Source organism: Plectrocnemia conspersa, unplaced genomic scaffold (assembly GCF_051122295.1).
Source record: "Plectrocnemia conspersa isolate PC_06_02 unplaced genomic scaffold, ASM5112229v1 ptg000011l, whole genome shotgun sequence".
NCBI lineage: Eukaryota > Metazoa > Arthropoda > Insecta > Trichoptera > Polycentropodidae > Plectrocnemia > Plectrocnemia conspersa.
The window spans coordinates 16,276,128-16,299,517 of record NW_028277175.1 but is presented as its reverse complement, the minus strand read 5'-3'; the positions used below and the strand labels follow the sequence as shown (position 1 = coordinate 16,299,517).

The 23,390-nt window shown below is 29.8% G+C and overlaps 2 protein-coding genes and 2 non-coding genes across 6 annotated transcripts; 1 reads left to right on the top strand and 3 right to left on the bottom strand.

Annotated features, from left to right (window-relative positions):
• Positions 1–671: 671 nt before the first annotated feature.
• LOC148229712 (angiogenic factor with G patch and FHA domains 1) lies at positions 672–19,529 on the bottom strand. 3 transcript variants are annotated; one of them, XM_088196612.1, is made up of 10 exons: positions 19,106–19,529; positions 18,758–19,030; positions 18,510–18,686; positions 18,027–18,297; positions 17,746–17,912; positions 17,548–17,673; positions 17,375–17,480; positions 17,088–17,313; positions 16,929–17,028; positions 672–1,089 (listed from the first exon to the last, which is right to left on the bottom strand). In XM_088196612.1, the coding sequence occupies exons 1-10, from the start codon at positions 19,319–19,321 to the stop codon at positions 877–879; spliced, it is 1,875 nt and encodes a 624-aa protein (XP_088052738.1). In that variant the 5' UTR covers positions 19,322–19,529; the 3' UTR covers positions 672–876. The 3 variants fall into 3 exon arrangements, with proteins under 3 accessions (XP_088052738.1, XP_088052740.1, XP_088052739.1); XM_088196614.1 differs by lacking the exons at positions 18,510–18,686; positions 18,758–19,030; positions 19,106–19,529 and having other exon boundaries at positions 18,027–18,316; XM_088196613.1 differs by lacking the exons at positions 672–1,089; positions 16,929–17,028; positions 17,088–17,313; ... (1 more) ...; positions 17,548–17,673; positions 17,746–17,912 and having other exon boundaries at positions 18,085–18,412.
• A 1,080-nt stretch (positions 19,530–20,609) lies between these two features.
• On the bottom strand, positions 20,610–23,250 carry LOC148229709 (neuronal acetylcholine receptor subunit alpha-5-like). The gene is made up of 9 exons (XM_088196857.1): positions 23,123–23,250; positions 22,887–23,047; positions 22,773–22,817; positions 22,600–22,709; positions 21,812–22,016; positions 21,569–21,746; positions 21,340–21,492; positions 20,918–21,084; positions 20,610–20,851 (listed from the first exon to the last, which is right to left on the bottom strand). Exons 1-9 carry the CDS (start codon positions 23,190–23,192, stop codon positions 20,696–20,698), a joined length of 1,245 nt encoding a protein of 414 aa, XP_088052983.1. The 5' UTR covers positions 23,193–23,250; the 3' UTR covers positions 20,610–20,695.
• On the bottom strand, positions 21,127–21,198 carry TRNAA-CGC (transfer RNA alanine (anticodon CGC)). Its single transcript has one exon. It is a non-coding gene; the product is annotated as a tRNA-Ala (tRNA).
• Positions 22,178–22,261, top strand: TRNAL-UAA (transfer RNA leucine (anticodon UAA)). The gene has a single exon. It is a non-coding gene; the product is annotated as a tRNA-Leu (tRNA).
• Positions 23,251–23,390: the final 140 nt, after the last annotated feature.

Genomic DNA, 23,390 nt, shown 5'->3' with positions numbered 1-23,390 from the left:
GTGTGTATAGTGAAAATTGTACGGTTAAAATTGTTTTTAATAAAAACAAGTCGCATTACACACCATTACGATAATGATACGAGAGCTTCTCTTGTACTTTTAGCGTCCAAGGGTCCTTTTTGTCTTTCTTTTCTTCGCCGTTTTCCGAAACCGAAGTTTGCGTATTAAACATAATACAAAATTATATATAAATGCGCTATCGAACATTCGCCTTACATCAAAATTCATACAAAGTATGTTCGAAAGCATGCCATACTTTGCGAATACAATTTTGTGTTATAAGCGCAATTTTTTTTGGGCCAACGAACAATACGGGGTTTAAAGCCATTATGAAGATTAACGTTTTTTAATACTGGATAATGAAAACGATATGAATGGACCAGACTAGACGACGTATAAAAAGCGTTGAAAAGATCTCAGACATTATTAAAAAATAAATTGTAACGATTTTTAAATCAATGTCATATTTTCATAGGTGTGGTATTTTTTATTAATTGCGTTACAATTTAATTGATCGTTTTTCCAGATTTTTCGAATGAATAAAAAAACATGACAAGTCTTGAATGCAGATTACAACAATTATTAATTAATATTTTAAATGGCAAACTTTCTTCTGCAGCTCTTATAAGCATACTGAACACAAAGCTTTTAAAATATAATAAAATACGATATTTAATATTTCCATTTATATTCGCATTTTATTTGCTTGTAATAATTTTTGAATACAATGATATGTGATCATAATAATAAAACAATATAATTACTAATTGAAAAATAATAAGCATAACAACACAAAAAATATATGCTGTGAAGAGAACATAAATATATATTATATAATACATATTAATAGGTGTAAAATGTAGTTGAATTTACAGATCACGTCTTCTTCTCGCTAGATTCTTCTTCGTCACTGTCTGGATCATCGAATATTGAGGACGTAGTAGCTTTGTCGAAACGCTTCTGGGTGGTTAACCATACTTTTTGGCGCCATGAATTAGCAGAAGTAGAAGCCAGAATTGACGATGGTACGCCAACGCTCACTGCTCCAGAACCAAGCCCAGCAGTTCCCATATTCGATAATAGAGAAACCTGAAACAATATATAAACAATTGATATAGCTTTGAATCACACATTACATTACATACACATATGTATTATATATAACTTTAAATATAAAATTGTTTTTTATACATTTAAACTGCAATGGTGGAAGGAAAACCATTGATGATAAATAACACTCCAACCGACCTTTAAATCACAAATAAAGTAGGAATACCAAAACTGTATTTTTAATTAAAAGATTTTTATTCTAAAAAATACAATTGTACGAAATAAAACATTAACTTTAATTTAATGCAATCAAACAAAATATTACAATAGCTGGCGACATACGCAAGGATCTGTCAGCCGGATATGTCCGACAAATCCGACCGTGTGTGGTGTGAAAAAACACAGATGTCTGTCCGCTGTCCGTGATCAATACAAACGGATCGGACACGGACACGCACTCCGACTGAAATATACTGTATTCGATAAGATATGCTCGTCTACGGCTTTCTAAAGAAGCATATCTAGTGTTTCTCTTATCTCGATGTTTTCCATTTTTCAATAAATGAGAAATTAATTAAGATTTTTCGAGAATTCTCGAAAAATTTGGATGTAAAAAAATATATGTAATATACAGTATGTATTTATAATATCACAATATATATTTTTTTATATGGAAAATTGTTTTATTAGTTTAATTTACAGCAATTTGGATCAATGTTTATGCATGTAAATTATATGATAATTGATATTTAAAATATGAAAGAATAGTAAAACATTATTTAAAAAAATACGAATGCAAAATTATTAAAATATTAATTTATTTTAAATTATTGTAAGATGTGTTATTATAAGTCTGACTAAAATATTTAATGCGTGTTAAATTAACGGTCACTTTGCATCATATTATATTTTTCTTCAGATTTTCCAAAACAATGACAACATATTTTCAACAATGACAGCATTTACATGAAAATATTGACTCTTGTTTTATTTAGTTTTAGTCTTTGCATTTGTATTTTTTGTTGACCAAAAAAATTCTAGGAATTTTAAACGAAATGTTTGACAATCGTAATTCCTAGAGTCTGTCATAAAATTTAAATAGAGAAATAATGTTTTTGAAAAGTAAATCAGAAATTCGTCTCCTTTTCTAACTACATGCTCTGAATGCAGCTGTGAATTCAGTGGATTTAAAATTAGTAGTTGTTTTGAAAATTACAACGGTTATACATTTTTTTAAATATTTGTATAAATTTAATTTTTAACAAAAAACATTTTATGAAAAATAAGAAATTTGTATTTTTTTAGAGAAATTTTAGCGAAATAATTTTCTGGAAAAACACTAATTATAACATATAAAAATCCTTGGGATGAGACAAAGACCTTACAAGTTTATTTTTTACCAACCAAAATAAAAATATATATTTCACCCAATTTATTTCAATAGAAAACATGCCTGTTTGTGTATAGGCTAAATAATATTATATATTTAATTAAATCGTCTGTTGATCTATCATGTTTTTTTATATTTGACTGAATCAAATATCAGCAGTATAATAAGACCAAATTTCGCTGTGGTAATACAGTTTGATTCGGGGAATTCAATTACTCAACAGGAACTATAAGGATCTTTGTCATTAATTATCTTATAAGCTGAGTAAAACGAACGTACTTTTACATTGATTGGCGAAAATATTGCACGTAAAAAATTTAGATGTTCTAAAAATCTAAATAATTATCCAAGTACCTACACACATAATATTTTTTTAAGTAGCCTTACCTAGAATTTTGCAGCAAAACGTTCTGCAAAAAAGTAAATCGCTAGTGTTTTTAATAGTGAGACAAAGCTTTGAGAATTTTAATCTATATGTCTGTAAAACATTATAAATATATCATTCAGAATTCACACAATTTTTACATTGCCTTATTTTTAACATTAAAAGCTTTTTATCTCTGATTCCATCGCCATTTTAATTTGTACACACATATGTGTATACATGTAAATTCATAATTCTGCAGTTCGGAGGTCGCTTTACATCACGTCAAAAACGAAAGTGGCAATTTCAATTTAAATTCGTATGTGTGTTTTCTTAGTTTTATTTTCGTTCGACTCGACCAATAAACATGCGTGCATATTGAGCCGTTTTGCCTGCCGAGATAAGCGAAATAAGATAAAGATAAAGGTCCTCCCGCGCGCCGGCTACATTATGCAAATGGGTCGATCTTTTCGCAAAGACGCCTCGTAAACGCTGTCCGATTGTCCGATTTGCATACGAAATCGGATCCTTGTCGATCGGTTAATTAAGAATCAATTACGAAATGACCGTTTGTGAAATAGCTACGGTGCATTTTTATTAGCCGAGAAACGAGACGAAATATGCCTATTTGCGGCTGCCGACAGACGATAAGAAAAAAAATAATGTACATATACTATCTAAAAAGCCCGATTAGGATGCTGTTGCATGTCACAACATACTTTTAACGAGGGATATTCGGAAATTCAAGACATAAAGATTAGTAGAAAATTAAGCGATTTTATTTCACTCGTTTCGCGTTACGTTATTTTACCACAGACTCTGATTTCCCTAACAAATCTTCTAGGATAAAATATAGTAGATTCTTGAATTTATTTTGCCTATGTACAAGCAATACTCTGTATTACAAGTCATTGAATAGCCTTCAGTGTTCAATTTTCTGTAAATTACTTTTTTTATTAAAGAGTTCAGAATAATAATATATTTCAATACCAGATATACGAGTTTTATGGGAACAAAGTGTATATGTTTCATTTTCTTAATTTGTGCCAACTTGCCTTTATGAAAATGCTGAAATTAAATACATGTCGTTTATAACTAAATACGAGTTACCAAAAAATCATTTTGTATGGGTTTCAACTACCTTCATGCACAATTCGTTATAATTTATATCAATAGAGACAAATCTCAACTGCCAATAATACAACTTGACACGCCAGCGAACTCAGACTTTTTAACTCCACTATTTGATGTGAATGGGCTGCAAATATCCTCGTCTACAATTCGCCAGAGGCAGACATTTAATTGATATTATTTTTTATAATTAATGAAAAACATAAAATGTTCGATTAATAAAATAAATCCGAGGACATACTTAAATTTGAGTTTTTCTAAATCCCGTGAAAAACACAACTTTTCAATATGAAAAATTCCAGTTAGATCCTATCTAACCAAATGCATTGAAGTACATGGAGACTATGTTACAAAATAAAATTGTATAACTACACTAAAATGCTTTAGAAATATCTTTTAAAAAGTAAATGATATATGAAAATTTATTTTTACATTTTATCCGGCTGCTTCCTCATTATTCAACCGTCTTGCTGTGCATCTTTTAGGTCACATGTATAACATAAATGATTGATCCAGTATCCGCATGCAAGATAGTGTCCCCATACGACGCCATATTGTATGCATTTTAATGGTGCGCGCTTCTACGTATCGAATCCCGACAAGATAAGAATCGCGCAATATTGTCACACCGCCTGAAGAACGTATTAAGTATTTGACGGACGTAGCCCAACAACATATTACGACGGGACGCGCCACAGGGTATAAATTACCCCCTTGGAATTGAGTGCCTTTCCGACGAAAATCGTCCCACCTGTCCCTTCGACACACCAGACGATGGCCGATTACGGGGAACGAGAGTGCAGGCCGAATTTCAATATGATCATTGATGGCTACCCAAATACAATAAGTAAGTGGTGTAAAACATCACTATAAATTTCAACGATAGTGGTAGTCTAGCAAACTATCAAAATATAATATTTTTGAAATTCATACTGCTGTTGCGTAGAATCTGCAGAAAATTTATTTATTATCATTTATATATAGTTCCACGTGAAACTAAAACTTATCATAAAGTCGCAGATACGCACACTCATAAATATAACGACAAATAATCACAATAAATTAAATTATTTAATAAATAAAGCACTCTCCGAAGGAGAAATACCTGAAAATTTTAAGATTGCTACTATTGTACCTATACCTAAAATAAAAAATAGTAAAAAGCTTGAGGAAATGAGACCAATAAACTTGTTGCCTTGTATAGAAAAAGTGATGGAAGAAGTAGTAATCAAACAATTAAAGGATTTTATTATTTCTCAATACATCCTATGTGAACAACAATCGGGATTCAATGATAAATGATTGGTTGTTGGACATGGATACAAACAAATTCATTAAAACAGTTTTCTTGGATTTTAAGAGAGCTTTCGAAACAATAGACAGAATATATAATATATTGTAATGGTTAAATGTTCAATAAATATTGAAGAAGAATGTTTTAGTATTTATATATAAGTTAGAAAATAATATGTTACCAGAGTATTTAATAAAAAATAAAGATGTACATAAATTTAATACTAGAAATAGAGAAAATTGAAGGATAGTTAGGTATAAGAAAACGAGTACGGCTAGGGGAATTATGTACGGAGGTGTTAACCCTTTGCGCTCGTAAGTCGACTATGTGTCGACATCGTATTTCAAGCGTTGTACTCGAACGTCGACAATATGTCGACAAAACTTTGAATGCATTTATTGGCTTTGTGTTCAAGCAAATTTTGAAAATTTAAATTTATTAATAGTAAAAAGACTTCTGTTAAACACATTTCAGTAATATTGAATTTTTAACTTATGCAAATAACTCAATAATCTTAAATTTACAAGTGTAAGTTTATTGTAAAATTTTTCATCGGAACATGGTCAAAGCGCGCGCTGTTAGGACGGCATCGCGCTAGACTTGACAGATTTAGGTTGTCAATTATTGCTTTAAAACTGATTTTTTCCTTCTAAGGGCATCTATATTTTTATGATATGGGATGAAACGGGATCATATGCTCTAAGTGTGCATAATTATTACTTTATATTGTGTGTCTGTTATGAAATAAAAATAAAAATGTTAAGACGGAAAAAAGAGCGAGATGCCGTTATGATAGCAGAGCTCGCTTACTCGCTCGCACTAATAAAATGAGCGATTGACAACTATCGACCTGGGTACTCAACCCAAATGATAATATTGGTCTTCACACATTTAATTTATTTTCGAGCTAGTAAATTACTAAATTATGTAAAACAGAATTAGTAATGTGCATATTGTTTGTGTTTTATTTATTGTAAGGTGCATAACAATTTTTCGAATTAAATATTTTTTAAAACGTTATTATATGTTTTTATATGTATATAACAGTATATTTTTTTATTTTTTATAATACGATTATTGTAATCTGATTTTCTAAAAAGTCTAAAACTTGTTAATGGGAATATATTAACTATTTACTAAGAAAAAACAACAATTAAAAAAACTAAAAACTAAGATTTTACTAAGAAAAAAAACAACAAGTAAAAAACTTGTGCTCTTTGTAATTTTAATCTTGATTAAATTATATTGTAACCATTATTTTTTTGTATGAACGCAAATTGTTGATCGATGTTATGAGCGCTAAACGCTATAGAACGAGCGCGATGCGCAAGATAATAAGCGCATTGCGCAAGATAATAAACGAAAGGTGCAAAAAAAAATACAAGCAGTCCAATATTTTAATTATTCAGAATTCATATGACATCTAGCTATTTACAAATTTCTTAATGGTTATAAACCCCTGCCGCTACATCACTCAGCTGTTTTTTTAAATAATTCATTTATTTGTTTTACCGCGCATTTGATTGCGATGGACGAAAGATCATCTAAAAACATCATTACATTTACCTTCCTATACTATGTATACCTAATACTATGTCATTTATTTTTTGTGAATAGTAAGTACAATTTTTCGTGAATACATTTCAATAAATTATTCTTTTCTAAGTTTCATGGTTAACGTTTTACAAATTATTTAAAAAAGTACAATAAAAAAAGTTATTTTTCGATTAAAGTATTTAAATTATAATATATTTTAAATATTTAATTTATTGTTTTTTAACTAAAATACTGACAAACTATCAATCTTTCGCTGTATTAATTTTAATTTGTAAAAAGATTAATCAAAACATGTTTTATTTCATTTTTACTTCCAAAAATTGAACTTGAAAAAAATCTTGAAATTAAATACGAGCTGGTACTACCCCAACCAAAAAAAAAAAAAGGAGTGCAAAGGGTTAATATATATAATATTCCTAGGACAATCCGTAAAAATAAAACTATAATGGGTTTTCTAAATGGAATAAAAAATGTCGTGCATTAAGAAATAAATTATATTATTAAGATTTTTTTTAAATTTCTGTTTATGTTATATATTATATATATGTTTAGTTAAACTTTGTTTGATGTAAAAATTAGCTATTAAGCTAAATAGATAAATAAATTTATTATAGACTTGCAAAGGACATGTATGTATAATATAATAGATATCACCTGACCAAATTCAATGCTTATATTTGTCTATTGATTTTTCGATACAGTTGTTTTTAAAAGCCTGGTTTGTTTCCTTGTCCGCTAAGGCGCCATCAGACTTAAAAATTCACAGAAACCGCGAATGCGTCCGCGAGCCGAATATTTAAAGACATCGAAATTGCAACCTTCAAATGCAAAAAACTGCCAATTTAAGACACTTTTTCTCGTTCTTTTTCAAGTGGGTCGCCCTGTGTCTGCGAGACGGTCATAAAAACCGATGAAAACTGCACTGCGGCGACTATCGTAAAATTTTGCATCTACTCCTTATTTTGTCGCTGCTTGACAATATTTCAAAACTGGTACTTGTTATGAATTCTTGCGCTCAGTTCAAAAAGTCTAACTTGATTACTAAAAAATGACAACAATAAAATACTCACTACGATATCAACTAGTAAGATTTTGTATTAAAAGAATAGCATAATTTTAATATAAAATTTAACTATTCTTTCCCTAAAACATAATAAACATAAAATAGTTTAGGCTCTACATTGTATACTAATTCAAATAAATTCGTCAAAATACACTCTGAATCATAACCCAAAAAAATAATATATATATATACAAAGCAATCAAGATAACAAACGCTTGTTTTTGATTGATTGTTATTATTTATCTGGATTTAACATAACATTTTAGGGATACATCTGAATTTTAAGTAAAATACTTATATAAAGGCATACTTACTGGCAAGTTTTATTACTAAATTAAATATGAATATCATTTTCTAAGTAATCGATATTCTATCAATCAACATATTGAAAACACTATCTAAAAAATAATATATTATTAGTGTAAATACTTTGGTTAAATGTTTCGGACTCTTCGCGGTGTTGAATTTCAACATAATCGCCGGGGTCGAAAATCCGAGTCCCTTTCGTTCGGCGTCGCGACGTCTGCTCCATCAGAAGGGGTCACGTGAACCCCAGACACTTGACGAATATGCACCGTCACACCAGACCGAGCTAATTACCACGAGATGTGTAATCTAGGAAAATACTGCGAGACCCAGCTGATTGTGTAAAGTCTAGTTAGTGGCTGGTCCTTCTTTGTGTGACGTGTGATGGGGTGTTTTATGTCTTGCAGACGTGGCGTCAGCACAACAATATTGCATGTGAGACGACAAGAATATTAAATGTATATATGAAAGAGTATTGCATACTAAATCATATATTTTCTCATAATATTCGTAGATACAGGACAATCAACGCCGACTATGAAAATCAAAAATATTGAGCAGATCCTTTCCAGAACATTTCACTTCGTATCTTTATTTAACATATGTAATTATTAGTGCCACTGTAATTATTTTATTTTTTATTTTTTTAAATTTCAAAAAAAATTTTCTGTTAAAAATTAAATTATTACGAATATTTTTAAATAGTTTATAACCGCTACAATTTTGAAAGCAAGTAATAATTGAAATCATCTTAATTCACAGCTACATTCAGAGCAGACAGTGAGTAAAGGGACAGATATTTCTGATTGACACTTCAAAAATATTGTTTTACAATATAATTTTTATGACCGTCATTAATAATTACGATTAGCAAACATTTTGTTTTGTCTTTCTCGAACATTTGGCGTTCACAAAAAAATGCAAGGATCAATTACTTAAGAATGTTTACATTATGATATCTGATATATAATGTAAAAACTATGTTATCGTATATTTTAATAAATAATTTGCATATCTTTATATATTATATTAGCGTTAAAAAACTTCATATTAGATTTTTAAAGATAATCAACTACAAAGGTATTTAAGTTTTAGAATATTAATGACTAACTAAACTCACGTGTCAAATTGCCATTTTTCATGATCGGTTTATTCAGTAAATCAATCACGCATTTTGTGTCGAGTTTGCAATTTATTTTTGGTGATTATACCATATTGATACGGCATAGTTTTTTTTTTGTTATGAACCTTTAAGGTTATATTTTGATATCAACCTTTTACTGTGCTACTCGTTGAGGTTTAATGTAATTAAAAAAAATGATTCGCCATTAATATTCTGAACGTTTCAAATTAATCCACTAATATCTATAATTTGTGACTAGGATAAGACCAAACTATAGACATAAAATGCCAAAGCCCATCTTGCTTCAGGGGCATAAGTTGAAGTTTTAGTAGTTCCTAGTCCATGGTTAAATAATGTGCTATATATTTTCTTCTCAACTATTATGAATACTTTTACTAATTAACTATAAAATGGTTATAGAGTAACAACTGATCTCTGCTTTTAACAGCCAACATAAACTAAATCATAATATTTGAATAATAGTAACTAATTACATAAACTGGACTTTTGGATAGATAAGTACACATATAATATATAGTACGTGTGCGCCGATGAAAAAGTCGAATGTCTGATACGTCTCCGGCCAGACGGGTTGTTTGTCCGTCTGGAGACCAGGTGAGTCACGACCAGACAAACAACACATCCTCGTGTATATAACACACTACCAGGTAGGGATTTCGGCGCTGCGGATTGCACCTGCTAATACGTCTACCAGGTGATATGAACGCGACCGGCGCAAAACCCACGCAGCCGCTGAGAGTTAATCTTTCCCGACTGCAAGCACTCTGATTTATGAAAGAAATCGTTCTTAGAACATATTTTTTAAACCGATTTGAAAAAAAAACATTATCAGGTAATAAATTAAAAAAGTCGCACTTTATCCCAAAAAATTGAATCTATAAATTTCATTGAATTTATAAAAAAATAAAACTTACTTTACTACCAACTTAACTTAATTTAGAATTTTCAGATTCATTTTTATGGATATAAATATTATTTTAAGGAGAAGTGGGCGTGAAAATTCATGGGCACTTCTTCAATATTAATTTCCATTGGGTCAGGGAGTGCCACTACTTATTGTATTAGTACCCAAAAGAAGAAGAAGGAAAAAATCGCGCACAATAAAGATCTACATTAGAAGAAGAATAAAAATTTCTTTTCCTTATTAATATGAAGAAATCGAAAATTCTTATGATAAAATTTAAACTTTGTAAATATGTTTTAATTAGACTAGTATTTCAAATATATATTTATTCATCTGTGAAAGGGCAATGTGTAATTCTTCATCATCACACGTTTCATTGAATTCTTGAACGTTTTTTTTATAAGAAAATTTGGAATGTTTTGTGGGTGAACATTATGTCGCTTGTACGTTTTGTCGTATAAACATTTTGTCCGTGAACATTCTGTCGCGGAACAGGGTCAGGTAGATCGGAATTACTACTAACAGTGAAACCGTGTAAAACGAGTATCGCTTAAATCGAGGGATAAGTGTACGTATAATCCAAAAGGACCTTAGCCTAGAGGCGGCTCGAAACACCTGGCCGCGATCCACCACGCCATAACAACCGGTGTCCGAAATCCCGCCGATTCTGACACCAGACAATCAATTAGTCTGACCTGCAAGTCAGGAATGTCGAACTTGTATAGTGCGTTCGTCGATTTTTTTCCTCGTTGGAAACGCTGTTCACAACGGACCCCGGTTCAGCCGTTTGCCATTAATCAGCGTGTCGATTATGAATTCGCTCAAAAAAGCGGCGAAAAAACGAAAACGAACCGATATCGTAAATAATCCATAAATGTTTATAATAAAGTCATAAATCTTAACACTACAATTAGCCGGCCGAGAACAAAACGTGTCGCAAAAAGGTATACATAAAAAAGGTAAACACGAACGAGTCGCCGTCTCTTTTTGCTCACCGTGTCTCGATTTACACACACACACACACACACACATGTGCAGTATGGCAAAAAAGTTTCACGATGAATAAAACAGCATATTTATAACCCTTTAATATGATATGATACGATCCGAGAAAATCACAGTTTTCTTGCTGTCTTGAGTTTTTATATTTAATAAATCTGTCTTATCGTTATTATATTGTAGATGGCCTTAAATATAAATATGTTAACTTTAAATGAAGGGCCGAAACTACTTTAATCAAGTAAATGTTGTTTTTATTCCTTGTGTTGTGAATTAAATTATTAAACACTTTGAACACGCGTGATTATTGACAGCTGTCTGATTTACAGTACTGCCAACAAAGAAAACTCGAATTGGATCAACTTGTATTTTTCAAAATTTCAGCGGTTGTAAAATATTTTTTTAACAAAAAAAACATTTAATCAGAAAGAATGAGAATAAAACGTACACGGTGAAACGGATACGGTAAAATGACTGAATCAACAAAGTGGAACCAATAAATATTTTCACACAAAAGTAGAGTAACAAATTTACTAACCTAAATAATAATTACTAAACTTTATCACTGAGTCTGTTGATAGATTTTATTACGATAATAACAAAGTATGTATTATTTAGCAGTATTTTATTATACTTAAATAGCTATCCTTATAATTTGCATGGTGTAATTTAATATAATATTATATTGTGAATCCATGTCAAATGCTTATAATCGTAGTGATTATTATTTTTCTGGTCCCTCATCTCCATAACCTGAACATTATCACTTCGTACGTTGTCGGCGATAAACGTTAAGTGCGAATTCAAAACGAAGAGCGGTTAGTCGGGCCCTTTAACCCTCCAGACTCGAATGTTTACGATCATCGAACGGGATTTTATATGTTATATAAAGTAATAAAATCCATACGTTACATCCCAGGCGAGTCGACTTTTATTAGATTTAACCCTAAATGACCTATGGATAATGCCACTAATTTGGCCCTGTGGCGCACAGTGGAACAGAATCAAATTTTAAGCGGATAATTAATATTCAATTCTGCAAGTATCTTACTATTGAGACCAACCAATGTTTCCCAAATCACAAACTTTATCGCTTTATGACACACTAATCACAATATCAAATTTTCGCGGAACGATAATGAGTAAATAAAAAGGAGATGCAATTGCTTTTCATAAACCATAACATTTATTATAGAAATGTTACTGTTAAGATTTTATTGTACGTTAAGAAAGTGTCTAGATATATTTAGCAGTGTTGCGTGAATTGTCTAAATATTTTACTGAGAATTGACCATGTAGTTAATATGTAAACGGGATGTAAATATGTACGTAATAATATTTCATACAAAATATTTTAAATAGCCATTAAAAATTATTAAAAAAAATACTCATAATATTTATCTGATAATTAGTCGTATTTACTTTGATGCTCAGTGTTGTCATATAGTGAATTTCTAGTCCAGGTAAAAAGCAATATGATTCCTATATATTCGAGACTATTTTTTCTAGATTTAATTTAATTTACCGCATTAAATCCAGTTGTCAAATTACTGATAATACAATCTATAAAAACATTAAATTTATATAATTCAGCTGGTGCTGTTGTTAATTTTTCTTCCTTAGGTATTCGACCTGAATTTTCAGATCGAATACCATAATTAAAAAATCAATTCTCATGTATGGTACAATATATAAAATATCCAAGAACGAGCGGAAGTGTCATTATTGTTGCCTCCTTACGAGGGAATACCATGTAATTATGGAATCGTATACGTGTAAAAATATACTACACACATACATTGTATTTACAAATGTGCACTTTTAGTACATATATTTATATATAATATAGCCATTAATTAATTTAAAGTAAATTCTATCAAGTGTGCGGTGGAAATATTTACACCTACCGATTACCTTATTTAAAAGATAATACAATAATGGTGACATGGGATGAAAACTCTTTTTATTCCACAACTAATCATTACAGTCCATAAAATCCATCGATTATGAGGGAAAATAATTCAGAAAAATGATAATCGAACAGTGAATCAACTGCTCGAGAAGCGCTAATAAAATAATTACAGTTTCAACTGCGATTCTTGTGCTTGTTATTGCTTCCTCTCTCGCATTATACGCACTCTCGAATGACATTTAAACGTCGGTGGAGACGGTACGAAAAATAAACAAGGCTATAATTCAAAGACAGGATATGGGTTTAATTGCAGGAAAGCGGGAGTCACGGATCGCAGCCTCACTTGGCGGCAATTATTTTCACCAAGTCGATGCACGATCGTCTGCTGTATAATTAATTAGGTATCGACGCGAGACGTCCTGGTTGTCGCTCGGGATATATCTTGCCTTTCTCTGCCTTTATCGCTTCCAGTTTAAGCCCATCTCAAGCCACACTATGTCTGCAGAATAATGGTCGACTGATCTTCCTTCACACAAGAATCCAAGAAAAAATATTTTTTATAATATTTAACTAAAAGTCACTATACCATTTTAAATTAGATAACTTTTTTTATGCTATATGTTGCTCAGTATTCTAAAAATATAAGTTTAGTAAATACATTCTGGGGAAATTAACGATGAAAACAATGCGTAATCTGATTGAAATTTACATCAAGGAAGTTATTTTTTAATACAGGCATGTCAAACTCGATTTGCACCACGGGCCACATAAGCTAATATACATAAGGCGGAGGGCAAATTCTCTGGCATTAATTTCATTACTTGTGTTGAGTTGAGACAATATTAATTAGTATTATGGCAATCCCTGACGTTTTCACCGATAATGGTGACGATCAATAACTGAAATGAGCCGAGACACGTGCAGACTACATATGATTGATCCATTGTTTTCCGTCAATCACTCGATTAATGTTGCCTTATTTTTAATTATTCGAATTTATTTTAACCGAATTGTATGAAAATAATAGTAAATGATTTATATCAAAATAACAAATTACTCATGTTATATATTTTAAAAATCCAAGAAATCACAGTAGCGGTGGGCCACAAACATTTGGTCGGTGAACCGCGTGTTTGACATGCCTGCTTAAAAACCAGCAATATTGGTATTGATTCGGCGTTTCCTGGAACAAATATTTGTAAAGGAGCAGAGACGTTATTTGGGGGAGTAGGTGGAAGCATTTTTCCCCCTTGAATTTGGCGAGAAAATGAATATCTTTTAATGAAATACAAAGAAAATCTAAAGAAAACAGTCTCGTATTTTTTAAAATACGTCTTTTCAGTGAAATCATATGGGAATAAATTTTCACCGGTAGATACATATATATTTTTATCAATGAAAATATTATTTATCTGGCAGGTGCATGGAAAATTCTATTATTAATTTACATTTACAAGTTTAAATTTTACAGTGAATGTGTATTTTTCAGTGAAATTATATGTTCACTAGTTAAATCCAAATATATTTTCACCAGTAGCTATATATTTCTACTAACGAAAACATAATTTATCTGATAGGCGTTAATATGCTGCTCAAAATATATAATAATTCATGAAATATATAGAAAATATAATCTCGAATATAGTCTCAAATTCATCCCATAATTATTTTTTCGGAATATCGAAACACATTTTCACTGGTAGATATATATTTTTACCAATGAAAATATTATTTATCTGGAAGGTGCATGAAAAATTATATGATTTTAACTTTTTCATACGTAGTAATACATACATACATTTACATAATTATCATTATTTATTTACATGCGATGTAACAATGTTAGTGAATGTGTATTTTTCAGTGAAGTCCAAATACATTTTCACCAGTAGATATACATTTCTACTAGCAAAAAAATTCAACTGATTTATGTAATATTAAACGCAATTTGACAGCTGCAAAACATTCATTTTCTGTTCAAACCCAAACCTAACCTAATAAAAGTTCTAAAACTAAGTATAATTTTAGAACTTTCAAGTAGGTCAAGTCCAAAATATTTCTCTCAGTGGAAAATAAGTGAAAGAAAAAGTTCAGACGGACGTCGTATCTCACATGTTGCTCCATAATTTGTCTGAACTTGGATATTACATTATGTTTTAAAAATATGATAGCTATCCTTATCGATATTTCTACGTACTTCTGATATGAGTGTTGGTTAAAGTATATTCAAACCTAATTTTGGTCATTAGGAGGGCGCAAAAACAATTATCACTTCTCAGAAGTCAAAAATTCACGTCAAAGGCAATAAAATCGTGCCTGCTACTGCAACGGTGTTGACACGATAACTGCGGTGGTTCATGCAGTTGGTGAAACAAATTAAGAAGAAAAAATAATTTCCAGAAATAAGATAACATCATTGAAAGAACTCACATTTTTTAAGATGAAATTAGGGGTTTTTACAAGTTATTTTTTTTCATTTATAAATTTAAATTTTTTTTTTAATTTGGAAGTACAAAAAGTTATTTAATTTTCTAACGATAAAGTGACTTTTAGCCTATCCAATTTAATTTAATCATTGTTATGAGAATATTTTCAATTTAAAAATGAATTAACTGTACACAAAAAATATTTATAACACGCGCAAAAGCAGTTTGATTAACCTACTAGTCATAAATGTGTATCTAAACCATTATTATCTATACTTTAAATCGCATGATTCATGAGTTCGCTGTATGTCTTATTTCAAAAATAAAGTCTATATCTCTGATGTGGGTCTAGAAAGGCGGCACGTTCATTATGTGGTGGACAAGACAAATCGCGAAAGGCGTGTAAAGTCTGTCGCGGTGGGAGGGTAAATAATTACTAGATAAAAGGGCGCAGACCCGGAATAATGCCCCCAGAAAACAATTTGACTGTTTGAGTTTGTAAAAAAGGATCTTTCATCCACCATAAATGAATACGCGAATTTTTTACGAGTACATACTTCCAATAGAACATTAAAAATGTAAAAAACAGTTATTCAAATGTTCATATTTCATAAACTGTTAAAGCTAACACTAATTCTATTGAAATATGATTTTTTTTAGGCTTGCAAATTGAAATCGTTAATAGAAAGTTATATTTGCATAGTTAGAGCATTACATTAAAGTCTAATATAATCTAATGACTAGATATTAACTTTTCTCGTATATGTATTATAAAGAGGAAACTAAATTTAAATAAAAACATTTCACGTTTACAATTTATTATACATAAGCGGTGCTTTGTGACTGTGGACCTTTCCGTAAAGGACGGGGATGTTAAGCTTTTGGAGGTCGCAAACTTCCCAGACAGTTTCCAGATTGTAAGCTCAAATTTTCCCGACTAGACGCGCAAAACAATATTTGCCAAATAAATAAATAAACCGCCGTCCGGTTGCTAAATTTTAAATTATGATTCCGTATCATGTACCTACATATATTATATGAAAGTTTGAAACGAGAGTTTGTGAACATTGTTGAATTATTAATGTTTTTACAGTTAAAGTTAAAATTAATTCATGATAAAAATATCAGTTTCAAAATATACGTTTTGAAATAAATATAATAAATTACTGTACCTAATCGAAATAAATATTTATATTTTCTTTCATAGGTATTTTAACAGTTAACCAAATTAACTAAATAATGTGTACTGCGATCAGTAGCAAATAAAGAGGTGGCTATATTCTTAAAAAATGTTAAACAACTATAACAAATAAAAAGGTTCTCAAATTTAATTTTTAAAAATACGATTTTGATTCACAATAAAATTTAAAAATAAATAAATTACTTACTGGCTCTGTGCTTCCTTGTGTATTTTTTCCCAAGCCGCCCCCTTCTGACCAACCCATCTTTTGAAGCATTTTGAAGCCTTTATTAGTAGATGCAATATTCCTAAAATATTTCACACATCATTAACAATTCTAACGCAATACACACTTTTATAAACTCACGTTTCAAGATCAGCTTGTTCCATTTTGACACTATGATGGGTTGAACCAACCTTTTCTCTTCGCAATTGAGCTTTATCTTCATATCCATCCGGAAGTAAATTAGCGTCAGGTTCTGTATTTACAGGTTTCACTTTATATTTGTCTTTTAATCTACGCAATTCCTTCTGGTGTAGAGATTTTAAATTTGTGGACTTATATACAGGTGCACTTGGAGGAATAGGCGTGTCTAAAATTTAAATTTAAATTTAACAAATAAAAATAATAATATATATTTATAATAAAATAACCTCTGATCAATAATCCTGGCTCGCAATGGCCACAAGTAGCATTTCCCTTATGAATGTGACACAGAAGTTTTGTAGATCCTATATATATGGTACTACCGTGTACGATCTAATATAAAATATAAATACATAGTATATACATAATAAAAAACATAATGCATAATTATATGTATTACATCAGATGATTCTTGTTCTTTGTTAGAAGAAATCATATTCCCATTGAGAGTTGTACCATTTCGAGATCCAACGTCTTTTACAACGTAAGAACGCTTTTCTTCATCGAAAGAAAACTTGAGATGACTCTTAAATTATACAAATATATGTTTTACTTATAAATAATATTATTAAAAACATAATATAAATATTTTAAATACCCTAGATATGTTTAAATCTGGAATTATTATAGTATGATGTGAACCCTCTCTTCCAAGTGTTCCGCCTTCTTTCGTTACAATATATAGAGATCCAACTTTGATATTTTCCGCATTCGTTTCACTGATAATTATCCTCATACACGGAGGATATACAGATAATTTACCATCTAAAAATACAATTATGTATTTTTAATTATTATCTACATACATATATACTAGTTAGTATTATAAATATATTGTATGTATGTATATGTATAACAGCTGATTTTACACAATATTACCATCTGAATTACTATCTTCAGAAGCGTCTTCTTCAAACAGGCTATCCTCTTTTCCCACTTTCTTCTTTTCTGTTACCGGTTGTTCATATCTCACTGGATCAGATTTAACAATGGCTTGATCTTTATCAGTAGTTTCAACCTCAGTGTCATTTTTATCTTCATTTAGTTCTTTAACATTATGTTTATCTTCTTTTAAAATATCGATCGATGTATCTTTACTTTCTTTGTCCTCGGATTCATCGCATTCATCTTTGATTTTTTTAACGCTATCCTGTAATTTATTTTTAATATTAAAAATTGCACATACCTAAAACACACTGAGATCCGCGTATAGAAACACTAGCCATAGATTGAGTTATATTTTTTATTTCATTAGGAATCTCAGCCTGAAAATATATCAGCCAAAATAACATATATGGGCCATTCTCAAAAATTCTAAACGTTTTAAAAACCAAAATATATTAATCTAAGCAATTTTTTTACCTTTTTTAATTTCCCTTTTCTTTTCGATGGTGGTTTAAATGACAAATCCTCATATGAGACTTGCTCTCGATTTGGAAACGATTCAAAGTCAGCATGAGAATGAAAAGAAAAAGTGTTTTCATCCTTATTATAATAGTAATAACAACCAGTGCTGCTATGGTAATAAAGCCCTGTATCCTATAATACAATAAAAAAAATATTAAAAATGAATATAAATAGAAAATAGTTATATTTAAATAAAACATTACCGCATTATAATAATATCCTGAATTATAATCATAATACATTCCAGAAACTTCATCATAAACCATTCCCGACTGTGTAAGAGCACTTTCAGCTGCTTCTTTAACTTGATCGGCCAAACTCACACCAGTTTTACTCTCCGAACTAACGTTCCATGCAGATTGTGAACAAGATTCGTCATTTTTTGGTATATTATGTGTTATTTCAGTATCACTATTTATTATGGCACTATCAGTTTGTGTAAATGCATCTACTTTTTGGACCATATTCGATTTTTTCTATGATTGTAATTAAATTTATTATCAAAATATCACAAAACTAAATACAATTATTATTATATATTTTATTTATACCTCAGATCTTAACTTCACTCTAATTTCGTTTAATATTTTAGTTCTGCGCAATAGACACAGCCGCAAATAATGAATATACCTTTTGAGCTCGGGTTTATAAGACAATTCTTTATTTAATTGATGAATGTATTTTAAATGATTGAGGGAATGAGCTTTCTTTAACTTCGTTATATACGTTTCATCGATTGAGCCGAATATCTTTCTGATCTTCTTCATTTTGTATTATATTTTTTAATGCAAAAATATTATTATGAAACTAAAATATTATACTTAAAATTGGCAAGTTATAAAATATAAATATGCTTGTTTAAGTCTTTATAGGCATGATAATGCGTAATAATGAGTTATAACGCTTACAAACTAAACACAACCTAGAAATCAACTGTCATATGCAGTTTGGTCTTAACCGCGAAAAATATGCCCATCTATGCAATTTGCAATATTCTCTGAATCTAAATATGTTAAAATGTAATATCACAATTAGGATATTTAGTGGACAGCTTTTTTAACAATATTTTACTTAGATTATTATATTTTTAATGACTTATTATGAATTTTTTTTAATAAAAATACAGTATTGTCTGATTATTTATTATAATATTAATTACAGCTGTCATATACTTTTTACCAATTTTATTATTATAAATGACGTTAATTTTAAACTTTTAAATAAAACATATGAAAATCGTTGTAATGACTATGGTATTGACTTTATTGGAAAAAACTTTTATGCCATTAGTGTTAAGATATGACTTTGGACATATGGGTGCCGCAGGTGGCTCGAATAAAGCAATCTGGAAGTCCAATTTTTGACAACTTTTTCGAGCAGCTGGGGCCGAATGTTGCCTTCCAAGTTATCCGTCGTCTCTGGTTTATCGGCGTAGACTAGCGATTTCACATATCGAAATAAATTATAATAAATAATACACGATCTTGGAGGCTTAAAAAATAAATTAATATGTGTTCTTATGGTATTACAAGTGTAACTCAAAATAAATTGTTCTGATAGTCAATGTGTGCTTTATTGTTGGAACTAAGTTCAAAGACTGCCTCTGCTAATTTTTCAGAGGTTTTTAAAAACATATAACATTGATAATAATTAGCCTTGCACAATAATTAGTAATTAATATTAAATTTTATAATTCGTTACTCTTGAGATTTTCACTTTTAGCCCGTATGAAATAATTTAAATAGGTTCTTGTTTACTTTTCGTTTTTGTACGTGTTCTAGTCATTATTATAAACTCCTAAACCAATTAATTTAATTTATTCGAAATAGAAACCCATTTATTGTTATCGTTAATATTCCGATAAGGGTTTTTGTAGACCGTTCGCACTGCGAATATTTCAATTTTCTCATTTTTTTGTAAATATGAAAATAGTTATAAACCAATAACATGTATATTAAATTATATATGTAAATTTGGTCATCATTTCGAAATAAACATTTTATAAAATTATATATATACATATATTCAGTTTAGGGTAGTACATAAAAAAACATCTTATATTTTTATTTTTATTAGACTATGATAACAATTATATTATGTACTTCAATTAAAATATTAACAGCATATTTTGAAATTCATTTTTAAGTTACATATACAATAATCAAAATAAAATATGTAAAAATAACCGCTATCGAAAATGTTCTGTTAATAAATAAAGTAAACTTCTTCCATTGGTTACTAGCGGTAGTTTTTGGATCTTCCGTTAAATTTTCTCCTTCTTCAATATTCACAGTGTTCTAAAAATATTTTTTATATATTAAATATATATAATAAACATATATTTAGTAAAAAATAAATTTTACCGGGTCAAATTCGTGAAAAACAATTTTGCCAGCGCCCGTTTGCATGAGGCTGGTAACTTTGAGAACGAACGACGGAGTGACTTTTGTATAATTTACCAAGTTTTTTAGAATGACGCCTTCAAATAATACTACGCTAACTAGTATTGTCGTATCTCTAAAATAAATAACTAAAAAAAAAAAAATTATTAAAAAAAAATAAAAAAAGGTATTGGAGGAGCTGGGATTTGAACCCAGGACTTTCAGCATGCGAAGCAGACACTCTACCACTGAGTTACACCCCCTGATAGTGAGATTGTGCAAATTTATTATCTAGAGTTGCAACCAAATAAAATTTAAAATTATTTAATATTTAAAAACAATCACCATAAAAAAATTCTAAAATTGAATAATACTTTAATAATATAAATAAAATGGTATTTTACCTATATCTGGCACAACATCTCCATTTGAAGGCAAAAAAAAATTCAATTCGTTCATATAAAAGAAATGACAAGCGACGTTGAAGAACATTACTACTATTCTCTCCATTGATATGATATTCAAACATAATGATACTATAGTCATTGTAATCATTCCTATGAGATTTAACAGAAAATATGTATAATTAGTATAATTAAATATGTTTGAAAAATAATCAACAAACATAGCTACCTATTGCTGGAACCAAAAGTTTAGCTATCAATGACGAAGTATACCTTTCAATGACAAAATTGAATCTCAGAGTTGGAAAGGTCTGATTAGGAGTTTTGCTATATATTCCGGGATTTCGAGAAGCGTTCGCACTAACTAACTTCCAATACTTATTTCGCTGGTAATCTGCAAGACTTATCTAAAAAATTGAGGATTTTTTGATGAATCATTGACATTACTTTTTATTTACAAATAAATACATACAGGATTCGGATGAAGGTTATAATTAACTTGCTCTCCTTTATGCATCCACGTTCCGAAAAATAATGTGCAATTTTGGCGATCGTGAGGCCAATTTTTGTATTCCATGTTACAAGTAGCCGTTCTACTCAATTGAGGAATACAAATTACTAGACCTTCATTACTCACTAGACAAGGATAATCAAATTTCATCGGTTCACTTTTGGGACTGAAAATAAAAATAAATTATATGAAACTTTATTTTAAACGGTTTTAATCTTAGCTAAAATGCGTTTGAATGTATGGAATAAGTATGTGTATATGTATATATCCATGTGTAAAACGGCCTTGTTGAGCCTAGATAGTATTATTTCAATCGATTCGATATTAGTCAGGTTGGCCGAGCGGTCTAAGGCGCCAGATTTAAGCTCTGGTTCCCAAACGGGAGCGTGGGTTCGAACCCCACACCTGACATACTTTTTATTTATATTTTTTAAATGACCACTTTCAAAAATAAATATTTTTTAAATGTTTTCACTTTAAAAAGAAAACCTCAATTCTTGTGGAAACGATAACTAACTTTTCTTTAAAATTCACTTTGTGTCTAGGTCAAGTTTGTTAACCAATCTAATTCGCCATATTGTTTCAAAATAACAGCTAGTAACTAAATTAAAATAAATCCTATGGAAATCGAAAATATTTTATTATTTATTTACTATTTAAGTTTGTTAAAAACGCAAAATTGCCTTTTTCAACAAACAACAAGGTGATTTTGCATTTAATATTTTTAATTACTTTGTTTTAAAACTTACGAATTGTAGAGCGAAAAATCAGGAATCCATAATCTAGAACTGTGAATCAAAATTTCCTTAAGACCTCCATAGTCATCAGGAGCCCAAGTTAAATATTCATCTTTCCATTTCTATTACAATAAAATCGCGTTATTTTAATACATTTCAATTTTATTTTTTCAACCAACACTCACCATAATCAACCAGCATTTTATTGTTATCGATTCAGACGAAGCAAACTAAAATATTAATATATGCATATTTTAAATTTTATCCTTAATTAAACTTGTTAGTACTCTCTCACTTACTTGATGTGAATAATAAAGCAATCTTAACAACATCCGCACTGTTATGTTCACGGCAGTGTTGTGGTTTTTAACAGGTCGGTTGTCTTTGTCATAATTGCACATTAAGCGCTTGTGCAATTTCGATTCATTTGATGCTTCAACATCTGCGCAATCTTCCGTTGCTATACATAGTGTTATCGTTATAATTTAAAACCTTAAATGAAAGACGTTAAATGAAAGTTTTCTCAAAACCTTACCAATGCCATGAAACACTGCTAGTAATATAACAATAACTATAAACTTCTGCATGGTGAGAGATCTGACCATAAAATAACTAACTCTTGTCAATTTTGAAAAGTATTGATCGATAAGAATGTACACCCACTGAAACAAGATCTGATTATACGCCCATTTTTATATTGTAGTTCTAAAACTTTATTACTTTACACTCAGAATAATTATTATTAAAAAAATAACTCCTATCTATTTTTGGGACACACTTAATAAAACAATATTGGTTAATTA

Bases quoted from the DNA above. Each gene is read 5' to 3' on its own strand.
- LOC148229712 (XM_088196612.1), bottom strand. From the start codon at position 19,321: ATGAAGAAGATCAGAAAGATATTCGGCTCAATCGATGAAACGTATATA. The intron at 17,913-18,026 runs GTAATATTGTGT...TTGTATTTTTAG, and splicing joins TGAAGATAGTAATTCAGATG to ATGGTAAATTATCTGTATAT. The intron at 17,314-17,374 runs GTTATTTTATTA...TTTAAATTTTAG, and splicing joins GCCAGGATTATTGATCAGAG to ACACGCCTATTCCTCCAAGT.
- LOC148229709 (XM_088196857.1), bottom strand. From the start codon at position 23,192: ATGGTCAGATCTCTCACCATGCAGAAGTTTATAGTTATTGTTATATTA. The intron at 21,085-21,339 runs GTAAAATACCAT...TTTTTTTTTTAG, and splicing joins AGATGTTGTGCCAGATATAG to TTATTTATTTTAGAGATACG. The intron at 20,852-20,917 runs GTAAAATTTATT...AAATATTTTTAG, and splicing joins TTTTTCACGAATTTGACCCG to AACACTGTGAATATTGAAGA.